This window comes from Cataglyphis hispanica, chromosome 9 (genome assembly GCF_021464435.1).
Source record: "Cataglyphis hispanica isolate Lineage 1 chromosome 9, ULB_Chis1_1.0, whole genome shotgun sequence".
NCBI lineage: Eukaryota > Metazoa > Arthropoda > Insecta > Hymenoptera > Formicidae > Cataglyphis > Cataglyphis hispanica.
In genome coordinates this window covers 1957949-1976616 of record NC_065962.1, presented here as the reverse complement: position 1 = coordinate 1976616, position 18668 = coordinate 1957949, and the positions used below count along the sequence as shown (strand labels likewise).

The following is an 18668-nucleotide window of genomic DNA, read 5'->3' as shown; positions in this document are numbered from 1 at the left end:
GCCCCTGGGGAACCTGCCGAAACCCCAGGATATTTAGGCTTGTTCAGGTATGGCGGCTCTGCCTGGATGGACAGGATTTCCGACCACACTCGTGGGAACAAAATGGAAGAAACTGAAAACAAAACAAAACCAAAATTCAAATTAATGCGCAAGAATCAGGATGATGAAGGAGCAAAAAAGAAGGAAGACGTGCAAGAGAGAGAAGGCATGATGGAAGAAAGGATGGAGGAGCTAATGAAGGAGCTGGATGAAAAGAAGGAAAGAAATAAGATTGATGTAGAGAAGATCGTAAGGGACTGGGACTCGGAGGGGTCCAGGAGTGTGTCGGTCCCCCTGACTTCGTCGGCCCAGGAAATTCCTGCATCAACGTCTGTAAATAAAACAATGCCGTATCCTACACCCGATACACGCAAAGATGAGCCTGACAAGGGACAGCAAACGGGACCGTACTTAGAGTCCCAAGCTGCCAACCAGACTTGCAATGCGGCAAGTGGAACGAAAGATGGGCATCATATCCCCATACTCAATGTCCAACTGAACTCCTTCGGCAGCCCGCCAAGTTGTTCTGCTCCCCGGAGCAACCTGAGATCTTTCCGTCACAATTCTTGCAAATCAAAATGGGATCTCAAGAAGATCTGCAATCGGTAGCATCCACTTCGGCGTCAAGCAATTATATACTTCCCGGTAAAAGGAAACAAGACGAGGAAATTGTTGAAGAAGTCGAGGAATCCGTTGATTCTTCCCGTGTAAGGCTCAGTCCGCGGAGGCTCAAGAAACCTGCTGTGAAACTAATTAAGACGGATAATAACATGGAGATTCAGCTAGATCCGGTGAATGTTCCAATAGTTAAAGATGGTGGAGAAACATCGGGTAACGTTACAGCTTCAGAATCCGAAGCCCCCGCGAAGAGCTCCACCAGAAAGAAGAAAACTAAAATTAAACGTAGTGGCCCCACAATCGAGTCACAACTTAGAGAGGTCCCCACCAACTTAGATGAGCTGCCTATTGTTCCTGCCAGTCAGTTGGGAGCATCAGCGCTCGAGTGGTTGGATGACTTGGAAATTATCCGTGTTGGAAGTAGAAATTTACAGGGCAGCCTCCAGAGCCAAATGAAGAAAAGGGTCAATGCTCTCAAGGAGGTTATAAGAGTTATGGCTGAGAAGGTGGAGGACATAGGAGATCCTGCGTTCCTCCGCCGACGAAACGCCGAATTGACTGCCGAGCTTAAGGCCTCCAAAAAAGAAACTGAGAGGCTACGTAGAGACTTATCCGATCTCAAACGGATAGTGGAATATCTGCAAGAAAAAGTCAGCTCCTCTAATGATGGCAATATAAAAGTCACTATGAACAAAGCTTGTTCTCCTTTAATATTTGATGAGGACCCTAAACTGCTAAATGACGCAGTCATGAGACCTCCACTTGGTGGAGTATCGACACCAATTCCAGCCCCAGCCAACAATTTAAGGGATAACGACCCGAGTGAGACTGAAGCTGAGTTGGCTAACCAGATACGTAACCTTCGGTCACAAATGAGAAATGTTAGACAGAGTAAGGCGGCAGCGAGAGCCTCGAGTATGTCAGGACCCTGTAACATGCAGGATAGGGTACAACCCAGTACTAGCGCCAACATGGCTATGTCGAAACCTAAATCTAAACCTAAAATTGTTAGCGACATACAGCTGGCTCTCCCTCAAACGTAGTTGGTGAATCACCTGTAGTTGGCTCGCCGGAATGGATACAGGCGCAAAGCAAAAAGAGTAAGAATAAGGCTAGAAGGCAGATGACTAAATTGTCTATATTGAAAGAAAAGGAAAAGCCTCTAGAAGCAGTCCCGCAGCCCGCTAATAAGGCTACTAAGGAGAAAATAACACGCAAGCCTCCCCGGACAGTTGCAGTCGTTATCAAGGTTCTCGACCAGAATCTAACCTATTCGGAGGTTATGCGCAAGGTCAGAGAGAACGTACAACTCTCGGAATTCGGTATTGAGAAAACCAAAATAAGATATGCGGCTAACGGTGACGCACTAGTCAACATACCTGGAGCCCAAAACGCGGAAAAGGCTGAAAAGCTTAAAGACAAACTAGCAGATCTTCTAAAAGATCACGCCAGGGTCTCGAGACCAGTAATCAGAGGAGACATACGCCTCTCCGGCTTCGACGACTCTGTCACTCCCTCGGAGATCGCCGAGACAATCGCGGAGATTGGTGGATGTCCTCCGAAGGATATTAAAATGGGAGAAATTAGAAAGCTAAAAATAACCTATGTACAGTGTGGATACAATGCCCACTGGCCTCAGCGGTTAAGGCGTCCAAGAATGAAAAAGTTAAGATTGGATGGACAGTGGCTCGTATTGTTCTTCTCAAGGCCAGGCCCATCCGCTGCTACAAGTGCTGGGAAGTAGGACACCTACGCAATAACTGCAAATCGTCCGTGGACAGATCCTTTGCCTGTTACAACTGCGGTTCCACGGGACATTCGGCTCGCGTGTGCGACTCGTCTCCTTCCTGCCCCATCTGTAAAGAACTTGGACTGCAATGTGACCACAGGATGGGAACTGCCGCCTGTAAGGCTGAGGAGTATCCTTCTGGAATAGGTAAAGGCAAAAGTAAAAGCCACGCCGCAGAGATACAGACGCAATCGGCACGGAGGGCTGAGCATATGGACACAGACCATGAATAGCCTAATCCAGATTAATCTTAATCGAAGCCCTCGAGCATTTGATCTGCTCCAACAAAATATGAGGGAACTTAATATAGGAGTAGCTGCAATCTCTGAACCACCATTCATAGCAAATCGAGCAAATTGGTTTCGCAGCAGGAATGGACTCGCAATGGTCTTCCATGACACTAGGTTCACCGGTGCCTCGCCAGTTCTGGCGTTTCAAGGCAACAATGTGGTAGCAGTTAGGATGGGAGAGATCGACCTGGTGTCGTGCTATGTTTCACCCAACATTCCTAGAGGAGAATTCCTGGAATTTGTGGACGAACTCAACGACGCTCTTGCCCACTCAAGGAATAAAATCTTAATATGTGGAGATTTTAACTCAAAATCCAAATCATGGGGTTCCCCTTTTCTGACGAGAGGGCACAACAATCGATGAATGGGCAGCAACTAGTGACCTAAGACTGCTTAACACCGGGAAGGATCCCACTTGCATCCGAGCCCAGGGCTGCTCAATTATTGACCTCACATGGGCCAGCCCTGGTCTTGCAAGATATATCAACTCGTGGCAAATACTGGACCTGTCCACTCTATCGGACCATGTTTATATAGTGGTCAGGTTCGATACTATCAGGCATGTCGAGAATAATTGGATGAGGAAGAAAATCCGGAGATGGAATTGGAAGAAGGCTGATTGGGGAAAATTCCAAGACTCCCTCCTATGGAGCTGTACGAGCAACCTTTCGAACATTGATGTAGAGCCAGATGTGGACAAGATCGCCGACACACTGGATGCTGAAATGAAAATGGCATGTGACAACTCTGCCCCTAAAGCGCTTCCGCCTCAGGGCAAGAAAAGTGTTTATTGGTGGAACGATACTATCGCGGAAGTCAGAGCTGACACCAATGCGGCATACCGCGCATGGAAAAGACTCAGACGAACTTGCAACCCGAGCCCACAGGAGGAGGAACTATTAAGACAGAGATACAGGACAACACGAAAGAAGCTTAGGGCAGAAATCAGCAAGGCCAAAACTATTGCGTGGAAAGAGCTGCTCGATGCAGTGGAATCCGACCCGTGGGGCCTCCCCTATAGACTTGTTCTTAACAAGCTTAAGAGCTCGTCCTGCAACATCCTTGAAAATCTGGATAAAGACTCTAGAAGACAGTTGATCGCTAAGTTATTCCCGTCGGGCGAAACGCATGACCCCTCAACGCTATGGGAAGACTGGTCAGATGAGGACTGGAACGAAGATTGGTCGGTAACACCTGGAGAGGTATTCAAGGTGTTCAAGAAAAGAGAAATATCTGGTAACACATCTCCGGGTCCCGATGGGGTCCCTGCAAAAGCTTGGAAAAAGTCCCTTCCGAATTCTTAGACAAGATGAACATTTGTCTTACAGCTTGTCTGAAAAAAGCATCTTCCCTACCAGCTGGAAAAGAGCGATTTTAGTACTCATCCCAAAAGTAGGCTATAAAGCAGAACTGAATGCATTACCTAAAGTCAGGCCTATATGTCTCCTCAACGAAACAGGGAAAGCATTAGAGAGGATAATCGTCGATAGAATGAAGCAACACATGGCTGAGAACCCTTGTGCGGATCTTTCTCCATGGCATTCGGCTTTCGAGACGGCAAGAGCACGTATGATGCAATCGAATACGTTAAAACAGTAGCAGGAGCAGCGATGTCGGAAGGTGGTTTTACCGTTGGAGTAAGCATCGACATCTGTAATGCCTTCAACTCAGTGCCGTGGAGCACGATTCGACAAGCTCTAATTGACAAGAGGTTCCCTGATTACTTGTTGAGAGTTATAGATAACTATTTGTGTAATAGGTCCATAGAATATAAGATAAGCAACGAAGAAAAACCCTTCACATGTCAAGTTACAGCAGGGGTTCTCCAGGGATCTGTCCTGGGTCCCTTGCTTTGAAACTTTACTTACGATAGTGTGCTCCAAGAAGGCACAGAGAAGGGAAGCCATATCGTATGTTATGCCGACGACACATTCGTTATGTCCTCGGCGGACACGATAAGCACGGCTATCGCTCGGAGCAATATTCAGGTGGCGCGTGTGCTTAACCGTATACGTAGACTAGGATTAGAGGTCTCAGTGGAGAAAACGGAGGCCATAGTTTTCTATGGGAAAAACAGGCCTCCTCGCATAGTTAGATTGCAGGTGGACAGAGAAGATATTGAAGCGAAGCCCACGCTGAAATATCTGAGGATCATGTTAGACGGTCGGTTTAATTTTCGCCCCCACTTTGAGTATGTGGAGGATAAAATAGCCAAATAGGGCGTTAGGCAGACTAATGCCCAATCTAAGAGGGCCTAATGAAAACAAGAGAAGACTGTATGCTCAGGTTGTTCTTTCCATTTTCTTATATGGTGCCCCTGTGTGGAACGAGGCTTTCGTTGCTTCTAGGAGTTCTCAAATAACAATTAATAGAGTTTTGCGTACTTTGGCCATCCGCGTTATTGCGGGATACCGCACGATCTCGTTAGATGCAGCCCTCCTTCTCGCTAGAATCCCCCCGACATATCTTCTAGCTAATACCAGACGGAGAGTATACGATCGAACGAAAGATCTCAGAAACAGCAACAGATGGTCTAAAAAGGCCGAGTTGGAGATTAAAATGGACGAGGACTTGCTCCTCCGCCGCCAATGGGAAGTGTACTGCGAAAACCCCAACCTGGCTGGCGCACGAACTAGAGAAGCGATTCTTCCCCACTTCCAGGAGTGGATAAGCAGGAAGCACGGAAGCTCCTTGTTAAGAACTACCCAGTTGCTCACCGGTCACGGCTGCTTTGGAACTTATCTCTACAGGATTGGCAAGGCCTTGATGCCCTACTGCGAGCATTGCAACGTACAAAATGTCGAAGATTCTCCCGAACACACACTGAGAGACTGTACGGCATGGGAAGAGAACAGAAATAAACTTTGCGAGAGCCTAGAAGTGAATGTTGACACGCTCACCTTGGAGAAAATAATCCAGCTGGTTCTCTGTTCCAAGGAGAAATGGGAGGCTTTCGCTGAATTTGCGAACGTGGTTATGCTTCGAAAAGAAGTTGTCGAGAGAGCTAGACAGGAAGAGGAGGCCAGGAGAGTAAACAACACTCTTCTTGATGGGTCAGGTTCCGAGGACTCCTGACATTAGTAGACTGGGGTATAATAAAATTACCTCAGTCTAAATAGAGATACTAATTGTTATTATTAAATAAATAAATAATAGTAGTATAACTTATAACTAAGTAAGTTAATGTATATATATATGTGTATGTATGTATGCGTATGTAAGTATGTAAGTGTGTGTGTGCGTGTGTGTATGTATGAGTATATATATATATATAGGAAGTAAATGTATATATCTTTAGGATACGATATGAATGTAGAGGAGAAAGTAAAGGCTGGCCAAGGTCGGTATTACTTGCCTTAAGTTCGTGTACATATGATTAGATATAATTCATCATTCATTGTTTTATTTCTTATAGCTATTAAGCGTCATATGTAAATATTATTATTAGTCGTAAAAGCCACTATAAATAAGGGGTTATTTTAAGTAGTCACACCACATGTGATCTCGATAAGAGTTCTTCCTTCTGGAAGAGTTTTTGAAGGAGAAGATATGTTAGAAGGAGGGCGCTAGCTCAGCGCATGCCTTTTGCGGAGGGGCGGTTGTACTGTGGAAAACAATTCCCGCCCCTTACGCATTACAGGCACCCAAGCAGAACACTCTGCTAGAGGGGTGGGTTTTAGGTTATCGGGTTACGGGTCGTTCAAAAACTAAGTCCACTGACAAATAACTGCGAATTTTCGGAGCAACTCTGTTAATAATGGTCGTAGAGACTTCAAACAAAGTACAATTTGCTCCGGAAGTGACCGCGGACCGTTAGCATATTAATTGAATTTATCGGTTAATTAATTAATTAGTTATCAAAGGTTTAAATATCGGAGCATACTCCGAAGTGATAATGGCGGCCGTGAATAGGCATTAATGACGTGACTTTTATCGGTGGACTTGGTTTTTCGAAATACTGTCGGGCCCGATTCTATGTATTGTTTTTTATTGATTTTATTATTTATTGTTGTGTATAGTGTGATAAACTTGTTCTATGAAAAACGCGGTGCTGATGATTTATCATCTGTTAATTATGCGCAATGAGTTGTGAAGGATAAATGGCCGTATGTACGATGACGTCACAGGATGTCGATGTATCGTAAGTATGGGCATCTGTTATGGAAGAATTCGGGAGGAATAACTGACTTGGAGTCGTCAATTGAACTGAATCGAAAAGGGCTTATACTAATTAATGAGTTGGAGAGCTTAATGACTGGCCGAACGTGAGGCTGGGTTTATGAGGTATGTAGCCTATTATATTCCGATTATGTGATTTATAAATTTAATGATATGGCCTGTTTATTATTTGGTGTAATTATTTCAATACTAAGCATTGTGTGGCCACAATAATTGTATATTATTCACTTGGCCTTTTGCGTCAAGCATGAATGCTAGCCAAAAGTTTAGTGATATATGGACTGGTGCCAGTGTGCACCCGCTGCATCGGGCTGGAGTGCAAGATGTACGGGTGCTCTAACTTACCTGATGCTGTGCCCCAGGTGTTGATTCTCCTTGTTGCTCTTTATTTGGATTGTTTATTAATCATAACTGTTATAGATGGTGTACAGTAGGTGCCAAGTGCTAATGTATACAGGAGGTCTCGAGGTTATGATTGACGGATGGCACGGATCTTGGTTACCGTGAGATGTGTGAGATGCAGTGGATTTGGCTGCTGTTTGTCGGGCATAATTTGGCATATTGCATTGTCAGTAGGGTGTTGCGAGGGCTGGGAGCGTCCCTGGCGGTGTTGGTCATGAGATGGGCCTAAGTAGCTTTGATATTGCAGTTGTGACCTGGGCTCCAGCATGCGGTGTTGCGCAAGTAGCCCTATCGTTGTGAGAACAAAAACTGGGTCCATGTTTTACCCAGCTGGTTTAGCCAGCTGTGAGAAGGGAGCAATGCTGAGGAATGCTTCATTTCGGCTGTGCTATTGATCTGTTTGTTCTACGTGCTTTCTCTGTTGTATTTCCCACACTGGCGATTGTTGACGGATAAACTAATCATCTTATGAGTGGGTTTCGAAGTGGAACAGGAGAGAGCACCTAAGACTGTATTTAAATTAGGAAATATAATTTAAGATCATATTAATTGGAAACACAAATATTAATAATTTATATGTATCGCAGGTGGACGGGATGCCCAGAACAAGGAATTGTGGTAACGGGGCTTGTCCCCCATGGTGAATATGCTTTTGGACATGGGCTATTGGTTTGGAGCAGGGATGAGGAATGTCTGTGGCAGTATAGCCCGTATTGCCTTATTCCTGTTCCTGAATTTTTTGAGTGAAGTCTGGCTTTTATCTGGGCCATGTATAATACATATAAATGTGGGAATGAACCGCAACTTATGAGATTGTGGTTCGCATTTGTAATGAGTGTAAATTTGAATTTCAAACTGAATTTTGATGTAAGATATCTATGTTTGTGAAATTAACTAAATTATCAAATTTTAAATTTTAAAATTTTAACTGTAATCTCCAACTTCAATAAGTTAACTGACAGTTAATCTAATTTAAAACGGTTTAAAATTATTGCTTAAATGAATAATCTTTTAATGTGAAAGCTGCTATTAACTGAGATAGCGTATACATCTGAGATTGTGGTTAAATTACAGGAAAAGCAATTTGCTCAATATATGGAGGATCATTAATAATATTAACAGATACAGCTAACTGGATCACAGACATTATGTTACGTTGTGTTATGTTTTGTTATGGTAGTTGTCTCAATAATTTATGTGTGTCATAGGTCGAGTGGGTATCTGGATGAGGAACTGTGGCGGGAGGAGTATTTCCTTCGGAGCATACATGTTCGGGGAATGCGGATCTGGATGAGTCGGGGATGAAGGATGACTGTGTGATGGATGCATTTCTGTGTTTTTGTGTTGTGGAATTCGTTTAACGAACTAAGTGTATCAATGAGTGATTAATTTAATTGCAAACTTTTTATTCGTTTTGCTTTAATGGATGTCTCTGTAGAATAGGATTTCTATTGGAAATGTAAATATTAGCGAATTGATTACGTAGTAACTTTGACTTTATTCTTCTGCTGTATCCTGGTGTAAGGGTTTTAGTATGGGGGAACAGAGTGTAATTATCATTGTTATATTTAAGTATGGATGTTGATAATAAACTATATAATAAAAATATTATGCTGCTGATCTCAATAATTAATTACCGCAGCTAAATTGGATCATAGATCCATGTGTTATGTTCACAGTTTGATTATTTTATTTAATCTATTTACTTTAATGGGTAATTATAAATGAAGATAGAGTATAATTTCTTTTGATGGGATTTGAAATGCAAATAATATTAGTGAAATAACTACGCTATAACTTTAACTTTATTATTCTATCTTATACTCTAATGTGGAAGTTTAACAAATGAGACAAAGTATTATCATCATTGATATATTTATGTAAGGATGTTGGTTGTAAATCATTTAACAAGGACATTATGCTTATATGCTGCTGATCCTAAGAATCAATAACTGCAGCTAAATTAGATCATGAATCCTGGATTGTAGTTATAGAATTTGTCTTTAATGAATCGAGTGTGTTTAATAAGTGATTGATTAAATAATTATTATTTTATTTTATTTTACTCTAATGGGCAACTTTATAAATGAAGATAGAGTATAAATTTAATAAACGAGACAAAGCATAATTATCATTGATATATTTAATAAGAATGTGGTGATAAATTACATAATAAGGATATTATATTATGTATGTATGCTGTTGATTCCATGTATGGGTGTGTGCTCTGGTATTGTTCCCTGCGCAGCGGGGCCATGCTCGCATGGTTATTTGGAGCAGTAGGATGGATAGTCTGGAGATGTAGTGTGCCCGAATTTGTCCTATGGGGTATTGATGGCGTTGACTGTCTATTGCGCTGTCTGGATCCTATATGTGTGGTTCCCTGCTGGAAAGTTCTGCGTTAAAGGTGAAGGGGCACAGCACTCCTATTAGGAATAAGAATATTATTCTGAACAATGAAATTGTAAATAAAGAGAATATTTGGTGTACATTTATTTATTTATCCTTTACAAATATACTCTGGAACTGGTGGTGAATACGAGATTCGGAGAGTTGCTGACAGCTGCCAGGTACGTGAGTCTGTTGACGTTTACTTTGCGGTTATGCGAGGTCGGAGGTGAAGACACCGGGCGAAGTATTCATGTGAATGGAGGCTCTCCATGTGTCGGGCAGCTGATTGGCTGGTTGACCAAGATGGCGGTTGTTTCCCCCGGCTGACTTGATTGGCCGAGAGAATTAGTTGAGCATGAGAATGGTAAACTTTGCGTTATGTTTGCCATTCAAGAATGAGAACATCACCTAAGTCTAGGATCGCGGAAATATTCGATATTAAAGCGTGGAATCGAGAATTTGGAGTCAGTGGATATCTGTCAAATCATGACAGCGGGAATGTTCCCCCGATGGGTGTCGTGATATGGCACAGGGTGTTTAGTGATTGGCCACCATGATGCGCTTGTCGGTTCCCTTCGCGGACGTAATGCTGCTTTGTGGATCCTTGAGTATGGGGGCTCACCTCTCTAGTTATTTGCCATATCCACTGACTAGGGATAAAGATAATGAAGATAATGTATGAATAAATGCTAAATAAGTTGTGACACCACGTTAAATTAGCAAAATTAGCGAAATTAGTATTATAATTAGCGCATGAAGCCGTCTTCGTCTGTATCGGGGACCTGATTGGCCGGTGGAATGCGCTTGTGCGTCATCTTGATGGGTTAAAAGCTAACTTATTGTAGCATTAATTTTGTGATCATAGATAGTAAATACTGAGTAGCATAACAGCTCTTTGATGGCTGCTAGATGGAGGCATTGACCAAGCGGGCCATGCTATCGGTTATTCTTTAAAGCGGTACGCAAAATCTGTACTAACATTATCGAGCGAGACAGCTTATCGCTAAACATGTAGTTGTTTAGTGAAAAACTGTATAATGTGTCATACCTGATCAGACGTAAACTTAATGTAAGGATATTAATATACTATGGCAGGACAAAACTGTAAACTAAACGTACTAACACAGGGATTTTCGGAGCTTCCAGTGTTCGGCGGGGAAGGACCTCTGGTCCTTTGCCCCCCCTCCATCGTCATCCGGCGAAGGGCTATCGGACCGAGACGTTGTCTCAGCTAGTATGGTGTGTGAAAATTCCCTAGAAACCCGTAAGTTTAGCACAAAGCAGGATTTTGATCGGGTTGTTGAAACTTTATTAGCACTGTTCAAGGAAGCTTCCGAAGAGCTCGAATCCAGATTGCATTATGCAATCAACACAGCCATTGACTTTGTTGAGGATCTTCACGATAGAACGGTCAACATTGAGTTGATCCGGATATATACTGCACATAAAATCAATCTACAGGATATAATAATTCAGGATCTGCATCGGAAGATTGATCTTCTACAAGAGTTTTTCATCAGCATGGGGCCCCTTGATGACGGTGCCAATGACAAATTTGGGAACGTTACGGAGACTAGTCCCTATTTGGGGGATTCTAGTAGTTTTTCTGAATCAACATGGATTATGCACCACAGTAACACGGATCCTCGGGAATATTTTCCGGATGAAACTCTGGACTTACCTGGGATGTTGATCACTCGGGTTAATGGATCGCTGGCACTGGCGTCACACACCACTATGACGAACTCTGCAAGCTCTAGGGTAACTAAGAACGGATTTTTGATTGGACCTTCGCATAATAGATGGGCGGGACGGGCTCATAGGCGTGGTGAAGCTAGCCGTCCTAGGGAAAGGATACCCCGAATAAGAAACCACTACATACACGAAATGGACTTGAACAAGGATTTGGAAAATATGTTACCGTCGCAGGGGGATCGGAACCCCAGCGACAGGCGCGTAGGTCTTACAGTCCCTGGGACCCACCCGTCTTCATCGAGCGTAGGGCTTACTCCCCTGTTGGCAGCGGGCGGGAAGGATAAATCTGCTATCGCTGACCTGGATTTGGGGGACCCCCTGGAGTTGGAGTTTGCTGACTGTTCTGGACATTTGGAGGTGGACAGTTCGGCTATACCTGGACCGAGCAAAGTACCGACCTCGTCAATAATTCAGGAGGCTCCGAAGATTAAAAGAAAGGCAAGTGAATCTCCTGGTGTCAATTCATCCAGTGATGAAGATGAGCCGAGAGGTGCTGTCACTCGAAAACTGGCTTCGGTGTCTCCTAAGCCACTCAGGCCTAGGAAAAAGAAACCACAGCTAGGGGCGGACAACAGCAGGATATCTTCGTCTGGAGGTTTCCAGGACAATATGTCCACTGACGGCTCTGGTCCTGAAACCAGCAGCAGTAAGAGAACTTATAAAACAAAGAGAATCAGTCTTATTTCCTCGGATGAAGAGGAAACGGACAAGGATTTTGCTTCTCAAGAATTGAGGATCATGGGTGCCATTAATGTTGGAGCCATGGGCTTGGATAACCTTGCTAGGGTTGAGAGCATGCGCGCTAAGAGTAAAAATATTCAGGGTAGCATTAGCGGCAAGTTGCGGAAGGAGATTGAAAAAGCTAAAGAAGTAATGAACACCCTTATTTATAAATCGGAGGCTATTGGTGATCCACCGTTCCTAAAATTGAAAAATAAGGAATTAACCTCACAAATCCAAAGCTTTAAGCTCAAGGAAGTTCTTAAGGAGAAAGAAATTGAAAAGCTGCAAAATTTAGTTGAGGATCTAAGGAAAGAGGTGGACGAGCTCAGAAGTAGATTAGATGACGCGGAAGAAGGAGAAAAAAGCGCCGTCAACGTTAAAAGAATTATTGAATGGAAATTGAGGAAACTAAAAAACAAGGAAGGTAACCAGGAGGTTTCCTGCGATACGGTGGACATTGGAACGGGCACGGACGACCTACCTGCGAACTTACCTGAGTGCATGGAACCTCGCGTAGTTGATTCGGCAACTGAACATTTTAAAAGACCTATAGACTGGACTGCGACCCACAAACTAAAAATAAGAATAAAAATAAAAAAGGATTAGAAAACAAAATAATTAGTGAGATCAATATTAATCGGCAAATTAGTGAACTAATTAAGAAAAAAGCGGAAATTAGGAAAATTAGGGAATCGACTAGCGATCCAGCTTCTAGGCGTGACAGCGGAATTGAGATTACAGTTTCCTCCCTTCCTCAGCGAACTCCTAGAAACAGACCTCGAATAATTTCTGACATTAGAATTGTCCCTCCTAGGGTCCCTATAGCTAATGTAGAAAACCTTGGAAACAACGGTAAGGACACTGATAGGAGAGGCACAGATGGGCTCACGGATGAGGGATGGAGTGAGGTAACATCCCAAAGGAAAACAGGCCAAGTTAAAAGGTAGATAGAAATGAGGCGGCAAACCGGGCTGGAGAAATTTAGCCGGAACAAAATAAATAAATTGTTAGATGGTAAATTCAGGAACTTACGCAGACCATCGAAAACTGCGGCGATACTTGTTACCAGTTAAAGAGAGGGTCTTACCTACGCCGAAATGTTTAAGAAAGCCAGAGCAAATATATCACTAGATGAGTTACAAATAAAAGCCACTAAGATCAGGAGAGCGGTTAATGTCGGCATGCTCATAGAAGTCATTGGTCCTGATGGTCAAGATCGCGCTAAAGTACTAGAAACTAAACTTAAGGAAATACTCAAGGACCAAGCCAAGGTAGTAAGACCAACGATTAAAGGAGAAATTCGTCTTATTGGTTTAGATGATTCGGTTACACCTGAAGAAGTTCTCTTTGTTGTCGCTTAGAATGGTGAGTGCAGCGAAGACGAAATCAGGACGGGGCCAATTCGGCAGATGAATAACGGTTTGTATACAATTTGGGTTCAGTGCCCCTTGAATGCTGCATTGAAAGTCGCCAATTTAAAGAAAATTAAGATTGGTTGGACGTTGGCTAGAGTTGAGCTTCTCGACAATATACCCGTCCAATGTTTCAAATGTTGGATATACGGGCACGTTAGACTCGCCTGTTCATCTAAAGAGGATTTTAGCGGTCTATGCTTTAAATGTGGAAGGAAAGGTCACCTAGCAAATAACTGCAATCTTCCTCCCTTTGTAAGGTGTGTGATTCAGAAGGTAAAAATCCTGACCATCGGCTTGGATCATTTATGTGTAAAGCAGATCAAAAGTTGAATATAATTAGAACTAATTTTAGAAGAGTTGCTGCGAATAAACCGGACCCGGAAGCCGGAAAAAGCATGATAATTGATGACAACTAGATTTCTGCAGGCGAATGTCAATATGAGCAAACCTTCTCTAGACTTGTTGCTCCATTATGGTAAGAAAACTGAGGCTGGTATCCTGTTAATTTCAGAACTTAATTACATTGCAACCATCGAAAATTGGTTTGTCAGCAAAGACAAAGCGGCGATATTTGTTGATCCAACACGCGCTAGAGCTAACTGCGAGTTTGCTTGTGTTTGCTCTCGTTTTATCGCGTTAAATTATGGTCCGTATTTATTAATATCAATTTATGCTCCTCCCAGTCTAGATCTGAGAAGCTGTAACGGGCCGCTTCACGTGCATTTTCGTGTGCGCGGACAGCGCAATCGGGATTAGGATTCGTGAAGGGGTTGAAACGCAACGGACGTGAGTTGGTATGTATGTCGTTTATTTGCCACTCAAGGCAATGGTTAGCTTACAATCGTTCTACGAATCGATACAATAATAGTAACGCACTGTTGTGCCGCCGGCCGAGACAGTGTTTTTGCGCGTTTCGTTAAAGGGCCCGGCTCGTGGCGCGGGACACGTGCGGTGAGACGGGCGCGTTTTGATATGTGTGCCCGTAGGCGCGAGGTGCGCGCGGTAAGGCGGGCGCGTGTTAACAATGCGTGTCAATGCTCCGATATCTTGTTGAGCGATATCGTGCGAGCTACGCGAGGTGAGGCGCGTATCGTAAGCGGCCGGGTGTTCGGCGCGGACTGCAGGGTGTCAGGCCTGCAGTCGTTCTTATGCGTCGGTATCGGTGACGCGGCGCGTATTCCCAGCTGAAGATCGTGGGATGCATCTTTCTAATGAGTTCAGTAATCCATCAAGAAGATCCTCCTCGAGCTTTTCCGACAGACTCAGTGATGAAGCTTTTAGTTTCCTGAGCACTATTCTGTACGGAAGTTCCCAGGGGTCATCATCGATGGAGTCGATGAGTTCCTGCCAGGCAGTTGACTTGAGCCGGTTGATTTCCCTGCAAAGTTCCTTTCGTTTCAGCTTATACGTTTTCTCAAATTTATCAATTTCTATTTGCGATTTTTTCCTCTTCTTTGCTATTTGCCAACGACGTCAGGCTTTAAAACAGTCTTGTCGGATAATCGCTGCCGAATCTTTCCACCAATAAACAGTCCTCTTCGGTTTTTAGGCCCAATCCGATCCATGGCAACGTCGCAAGCCTCCGCCAGTACGGAATCGATCCATTGAGCCATAGAATCGGTTGACTCGAGAACCTCTCCAAGTTAAGGCTGCGCTGAAGAGGTCCCCATCAAACTTCCTACAGCACCACATTGTAAATAGGGGCCTACTACAGGATGAGGAAAAGCTTTTTGTGCTCAGCTCAAAAGATATATAGAGGTAATCTGACAGGGACTCAACTTCCTCCTCAACTCGCCAATTTCTCATAAATCTAATTAAATCCGGTGAGGTCCAGGTTAAGTCGACAATAGAGGAGCCCTGAGGGCGAACGCATGTCGGTCTGTCTCCCTGATTCATAATTCTAAAATCCCGCTCCGCCGCCCATCTAGTCAAGTTAAGTCCTTTTTTGTCGATGGAGCCAGCACCCCATAATCTAGCCTTGAAATTAAAATCCCCACCGATAATAATTTTATTGACGCGATGTGAGATGGATTCAGATAATTCGTCAAGAAGGCTATTAAAGCTTTGTAACGATGCATCCCCCCATCGTTCCCGACACGTCGCCCGTCGGAAGTCTGCCGCCCGGCGAACACCAGCCGGACAAGGGCAGAGGCGCTTAGCGCCCTATTTTTAAAGCTAGTGTTTATGACAAACACTGTTTGTCATAAACAACCGAGCGCCGAACGGCACCGAACGTTTCCGCCGAACGCCGAACGCTCAACGCCGGAGGCCCCGCGTCGTCTCCCTCACCCCGAGGGGGATGTAAACGGCGCGGGTGTCGCGACCGCTCCGGAAGGGTATAAAAAGCCCGACCGACCGCCAGACCGTACCAGACCGGCACCTGAAAACCGCTCGAGCAGTACGCTCCGAGATAATACCAGAAATCGATCCAAGCCGTCGAAAGACAGTGAACCGGAAGTTGACGAGTTTGCAGCCTCCGTCGAGTATTCTCGACTAACTGTTCTAGAGACGACTCCCGTCTTAACCTCCGTAAAGGACAGAGAGTGGACGAGTTCGCCGCTTTCCTCGAGTATTCTCGAGCCTTCACGATCCGAACACCTGACCATCCGAACTCCGCGCAAAGACGCATCCCACGATCTTCAGCTGGGAACACGCGCCGCGTCACCGATACCGACGCATAAGAACGACTGCAGGCCTGACATCCTGCAGTCCGCGCCGAACACCCGACCTCTTACGATACGCGCCTTACCTCGCGTAACTCGCACGATATCGCTCAATGAGAGATCGGAGCATTGACACGAATTGTCAACACGCGCCCGCCTTACCGCGCGCACCTCGCGCCTACGGGCACAGACAACAACACGCGCCCGTCTCACCGCACGCGTCCCGCGCCACGAGCCGGGCCCTTTAACGAGACACGCAAAAACACTGTCTCGACCGGCGGCACAACAGTGCGTTACTATTATTATATCGATTCATAGAACGATTGTAAGCTGACCATTGCCTTCGAGTGGCAAATAAACGACGTACATACCAACTCACGTCCAAGTTGTGTTTCAACCCCTTCACGAATCCTGATTGCGCTGTCCGCGCACGCGAAATCGCACGTGAAGCGGCCCGTTATAATTGCGCTTCGTCCCATTCCAGGTGGTCGCAGTCGACGTATTGGGCGATGATCGTCTTGATCGTCCGGTTCGTGCGTTTCACCGGGTTACAATGCGGGGCGTGTACGGGCGCGATACGGTGTTCCACGTTAAACGCGCGGAGACGGGCGGCTAGGGGTGCAGACTTAAATTGCGTTCCGTTGTCTGTGATGATGATGTCGGGGCGGCCGTGTCGCAAGATCACCCGGTTTGTGATTTCGTTGGTTACTGCCTTGGCGGTGGCTTGTCGGAGCGGCGCGAGCTCGGCTCACTTCGAATAGCGGTCCTGCATTACTAGGAGCCACGTGTGGCCGCGACGGGATCGGGGCAGCGGGTCGACGAGGTCGATTATGACGTGCTCCCAGGGGCGGCTTATGTCTGTCGCGTGCATTGTCCCGGCCGGTTTTTGTTGCAACGGCTTGTGGACGAGGCAACCCGGGCACTGTCGGACGTATCGGGCGATGTCGCGGAACATCGCGGGCCAGTAGCACCGTTCGGCGACTCGGGCGATCGTTTTAGCGACCCCCCCGTGTCCGGCGATGGGTGCGTCATGAAACTGGCGCAGGATGTCCGTCCTTCTTTCGCGCGGGATGCACACCTTCCACTGGTCTTCAGTGGAATTGTCTTTAAAATTCAAGGTGTGCAACACGTGGCGGTACAGCTCGCCCTCCCTAATCCGATAGTCCGGATAGGCGGCGGGCTCGCGGCGCGTTCCCTCCATGATCCGGGTGTACCAGCGGCATCGGACGGTCCGAATCGCGCTTACTTCTGGCTGCCGAGAGAGAGCATCGGCTACAAGATTGAGAGTGCCGCGGCGGTATTTGATATCGTAATCAAACTGTTGGAGCTCGAATAGCCAGCGGGCGAGGCGGCCGGTCGGGGCCTCCAATCTTTGGAGCCAGCGGAGTGACTGATGGTCGGTAATAACGGTGAAGGCGTAGCCCTTTAGGTAATTACGCATCCGACGGATGCCCCATATGACCGCGAGACATTCGAGCTCCGTCGCGCTATAGTTCTTCTCGACGCCGGTCAGGGTGCGACTCGCGTAGGCGATCATCCGTTCCCCGTCCTCGTGGTATTGTGTTAGGACGGCTCCAAGGCCGCTGGTACTCGCGTCGGTCTGCAAGAAGAAACGGCGGTTGAAGTCTGGGCATGCGAGTACGGGTGCGGTGGTCAGTGCGTCTTTTAGTCGTCGGAACGCTGTCGCCTCGTTTTCCTCCCATGTCCAGCGAGCGTTCTTTTTTGTTAGACGCGTGAGGGGTGCGGCGAGGGTCGAAAAGTCTTTGATAAACCGCCGGTACCAGGAGGCCATACCCAGAAATTGTCGTATCTGTTTGATTGATCGCGGATCCGCCCAACTGGCTACCGCGCTGACCTTCTCCGGATCCATGTGGATTCCGGTGCGATCGACGACGTGCCCTAAATATTTGAGCCGGTCTACGCAGAAGCGGCATTTTTCTGGGTTCAGGCGGAGTCGGGCGGCGCGGAGGCGGTGAAAAATTTCGGCGAGCAGTTCAAGGTGCTGCTCGAATGTTCGACTGATGACGATGATGTCGAGATATACGAATACGTTCGGCTCGAGCGCGGGGCCGATGACAGAATCGAGCAGGCGTTGGAAGGTGACGGGCGCGGAGTGCAAGCCAAAGGGCATAACCCGGAACTGCGTTAACCCCTTCCCCGGTACGGTAAACGCGGTGATCGGCCGACTCTCGGATGCGAGTGGCACCTGCCAATAACCGTTTTTGAGGTCTAGGGTGGTGAGATATCGGGCCCCCCTTAGTTTGTCTAGCGTGGCCGTGACTTGTGGTAACGGGTAAGCGTCCTTCTCGGTGACTTCGTTGACCTTTCGGAAGTGGATGCAGAAGCGATGCTTCCCGTCCTTCTTCCGGACGACCACGATGGGTAAGCTCCACGCACTTCTAGA

The 18668-nt window shown here is 46.0% G+C and overlaps 4 protein-coding genes and 1 long non-coding RNA gene across 5 annotated transcripts in view; 4 read left to right on the top strand and 1 right to left on the bottom strand.

The window, feature by feature from the left end:
- Nucleotides 1-2737: 2737 nt before the first annotated feature.
- On the top strand, nt 2738-4040 carry LOC126851864 (uncharacterized). Its single transcript, XM_050596204.1, has 2 exons — nt 2738-3062; nt 3109-4040. Exons 1-2 carry the CDS (start codon nt 2738-2740, stop codon nt 4038-4040), a joined length of 1257 nt encoding a protein of 418 aa, XP_050452161.1.
- A 931-nt stretch (nt 4041-4971) lies between these two features.
- LOC126851863 (uncharacterized) lies at nt 4972-5811 on the top strand. Its single transcript, XM_050596203.1, has one exon. The coding sequence runs from the start codon at nt 4972-4974 to the stop codon at nt 5809-5811; it is 840 nt and encodes a 279-aa protein (XP_050452160.1).
- Nucleotides 5812-9440: 3629 nt separating this feature from the next.
- Nucleotides 9441-10831, bottom strand: LOC126852072 (uncharacterized). The gene is made up of 2 exons (XR_007687774.1): nt 9829-10831; nt 9441-9743 (listed from the first exon to the last, which is right to left on the bottom strand). It is a non-coding gene; the product is annotated as an uncharacterized LOC126852072 (long non-coding RNA).
- A 2325-nt stretch (nt 10832-13156) lies between these two features.
- LOC126852055 (uncharacterized) lies at nt 13157-14141 on the top strand. Its single transcript, XM_050596538.1, has 3 exons — nt 13157-13551; nt 13629-13874; nt 13954-14141. The coding sequence occupies exons 1-3, from the start codon at nt 13504-13506 to the stop codon at nt 13969-13971; spliced, it is 312 nt and encodes a 103-aa protein (XP_050452495.1). The 5' UTR covers nt 13157-13503; the 3' UTR covers nt 13972-14141.
- A 2676-nt stretch (nt 14142-16817) lies between these two features.
- The window catches only part of LOC126851862 (phosrestin-2-like), a 29025-nt gene continuing 27174 nt past the window's right edge, over nt 16818-18668 (top strand). Inside the window, exons 1-2 of the mRNA XM_050596202.1 lie at nt 16818-16853; nt 17043-17124. Of these exons, the coding sequence (XP_050452159.1) occupies nt 16818-16853; nt 17043-17124 (118 nt within the window). The remainder of the gene's footprint in view (nt 16854-17042; nt 17125-18668) is intronic.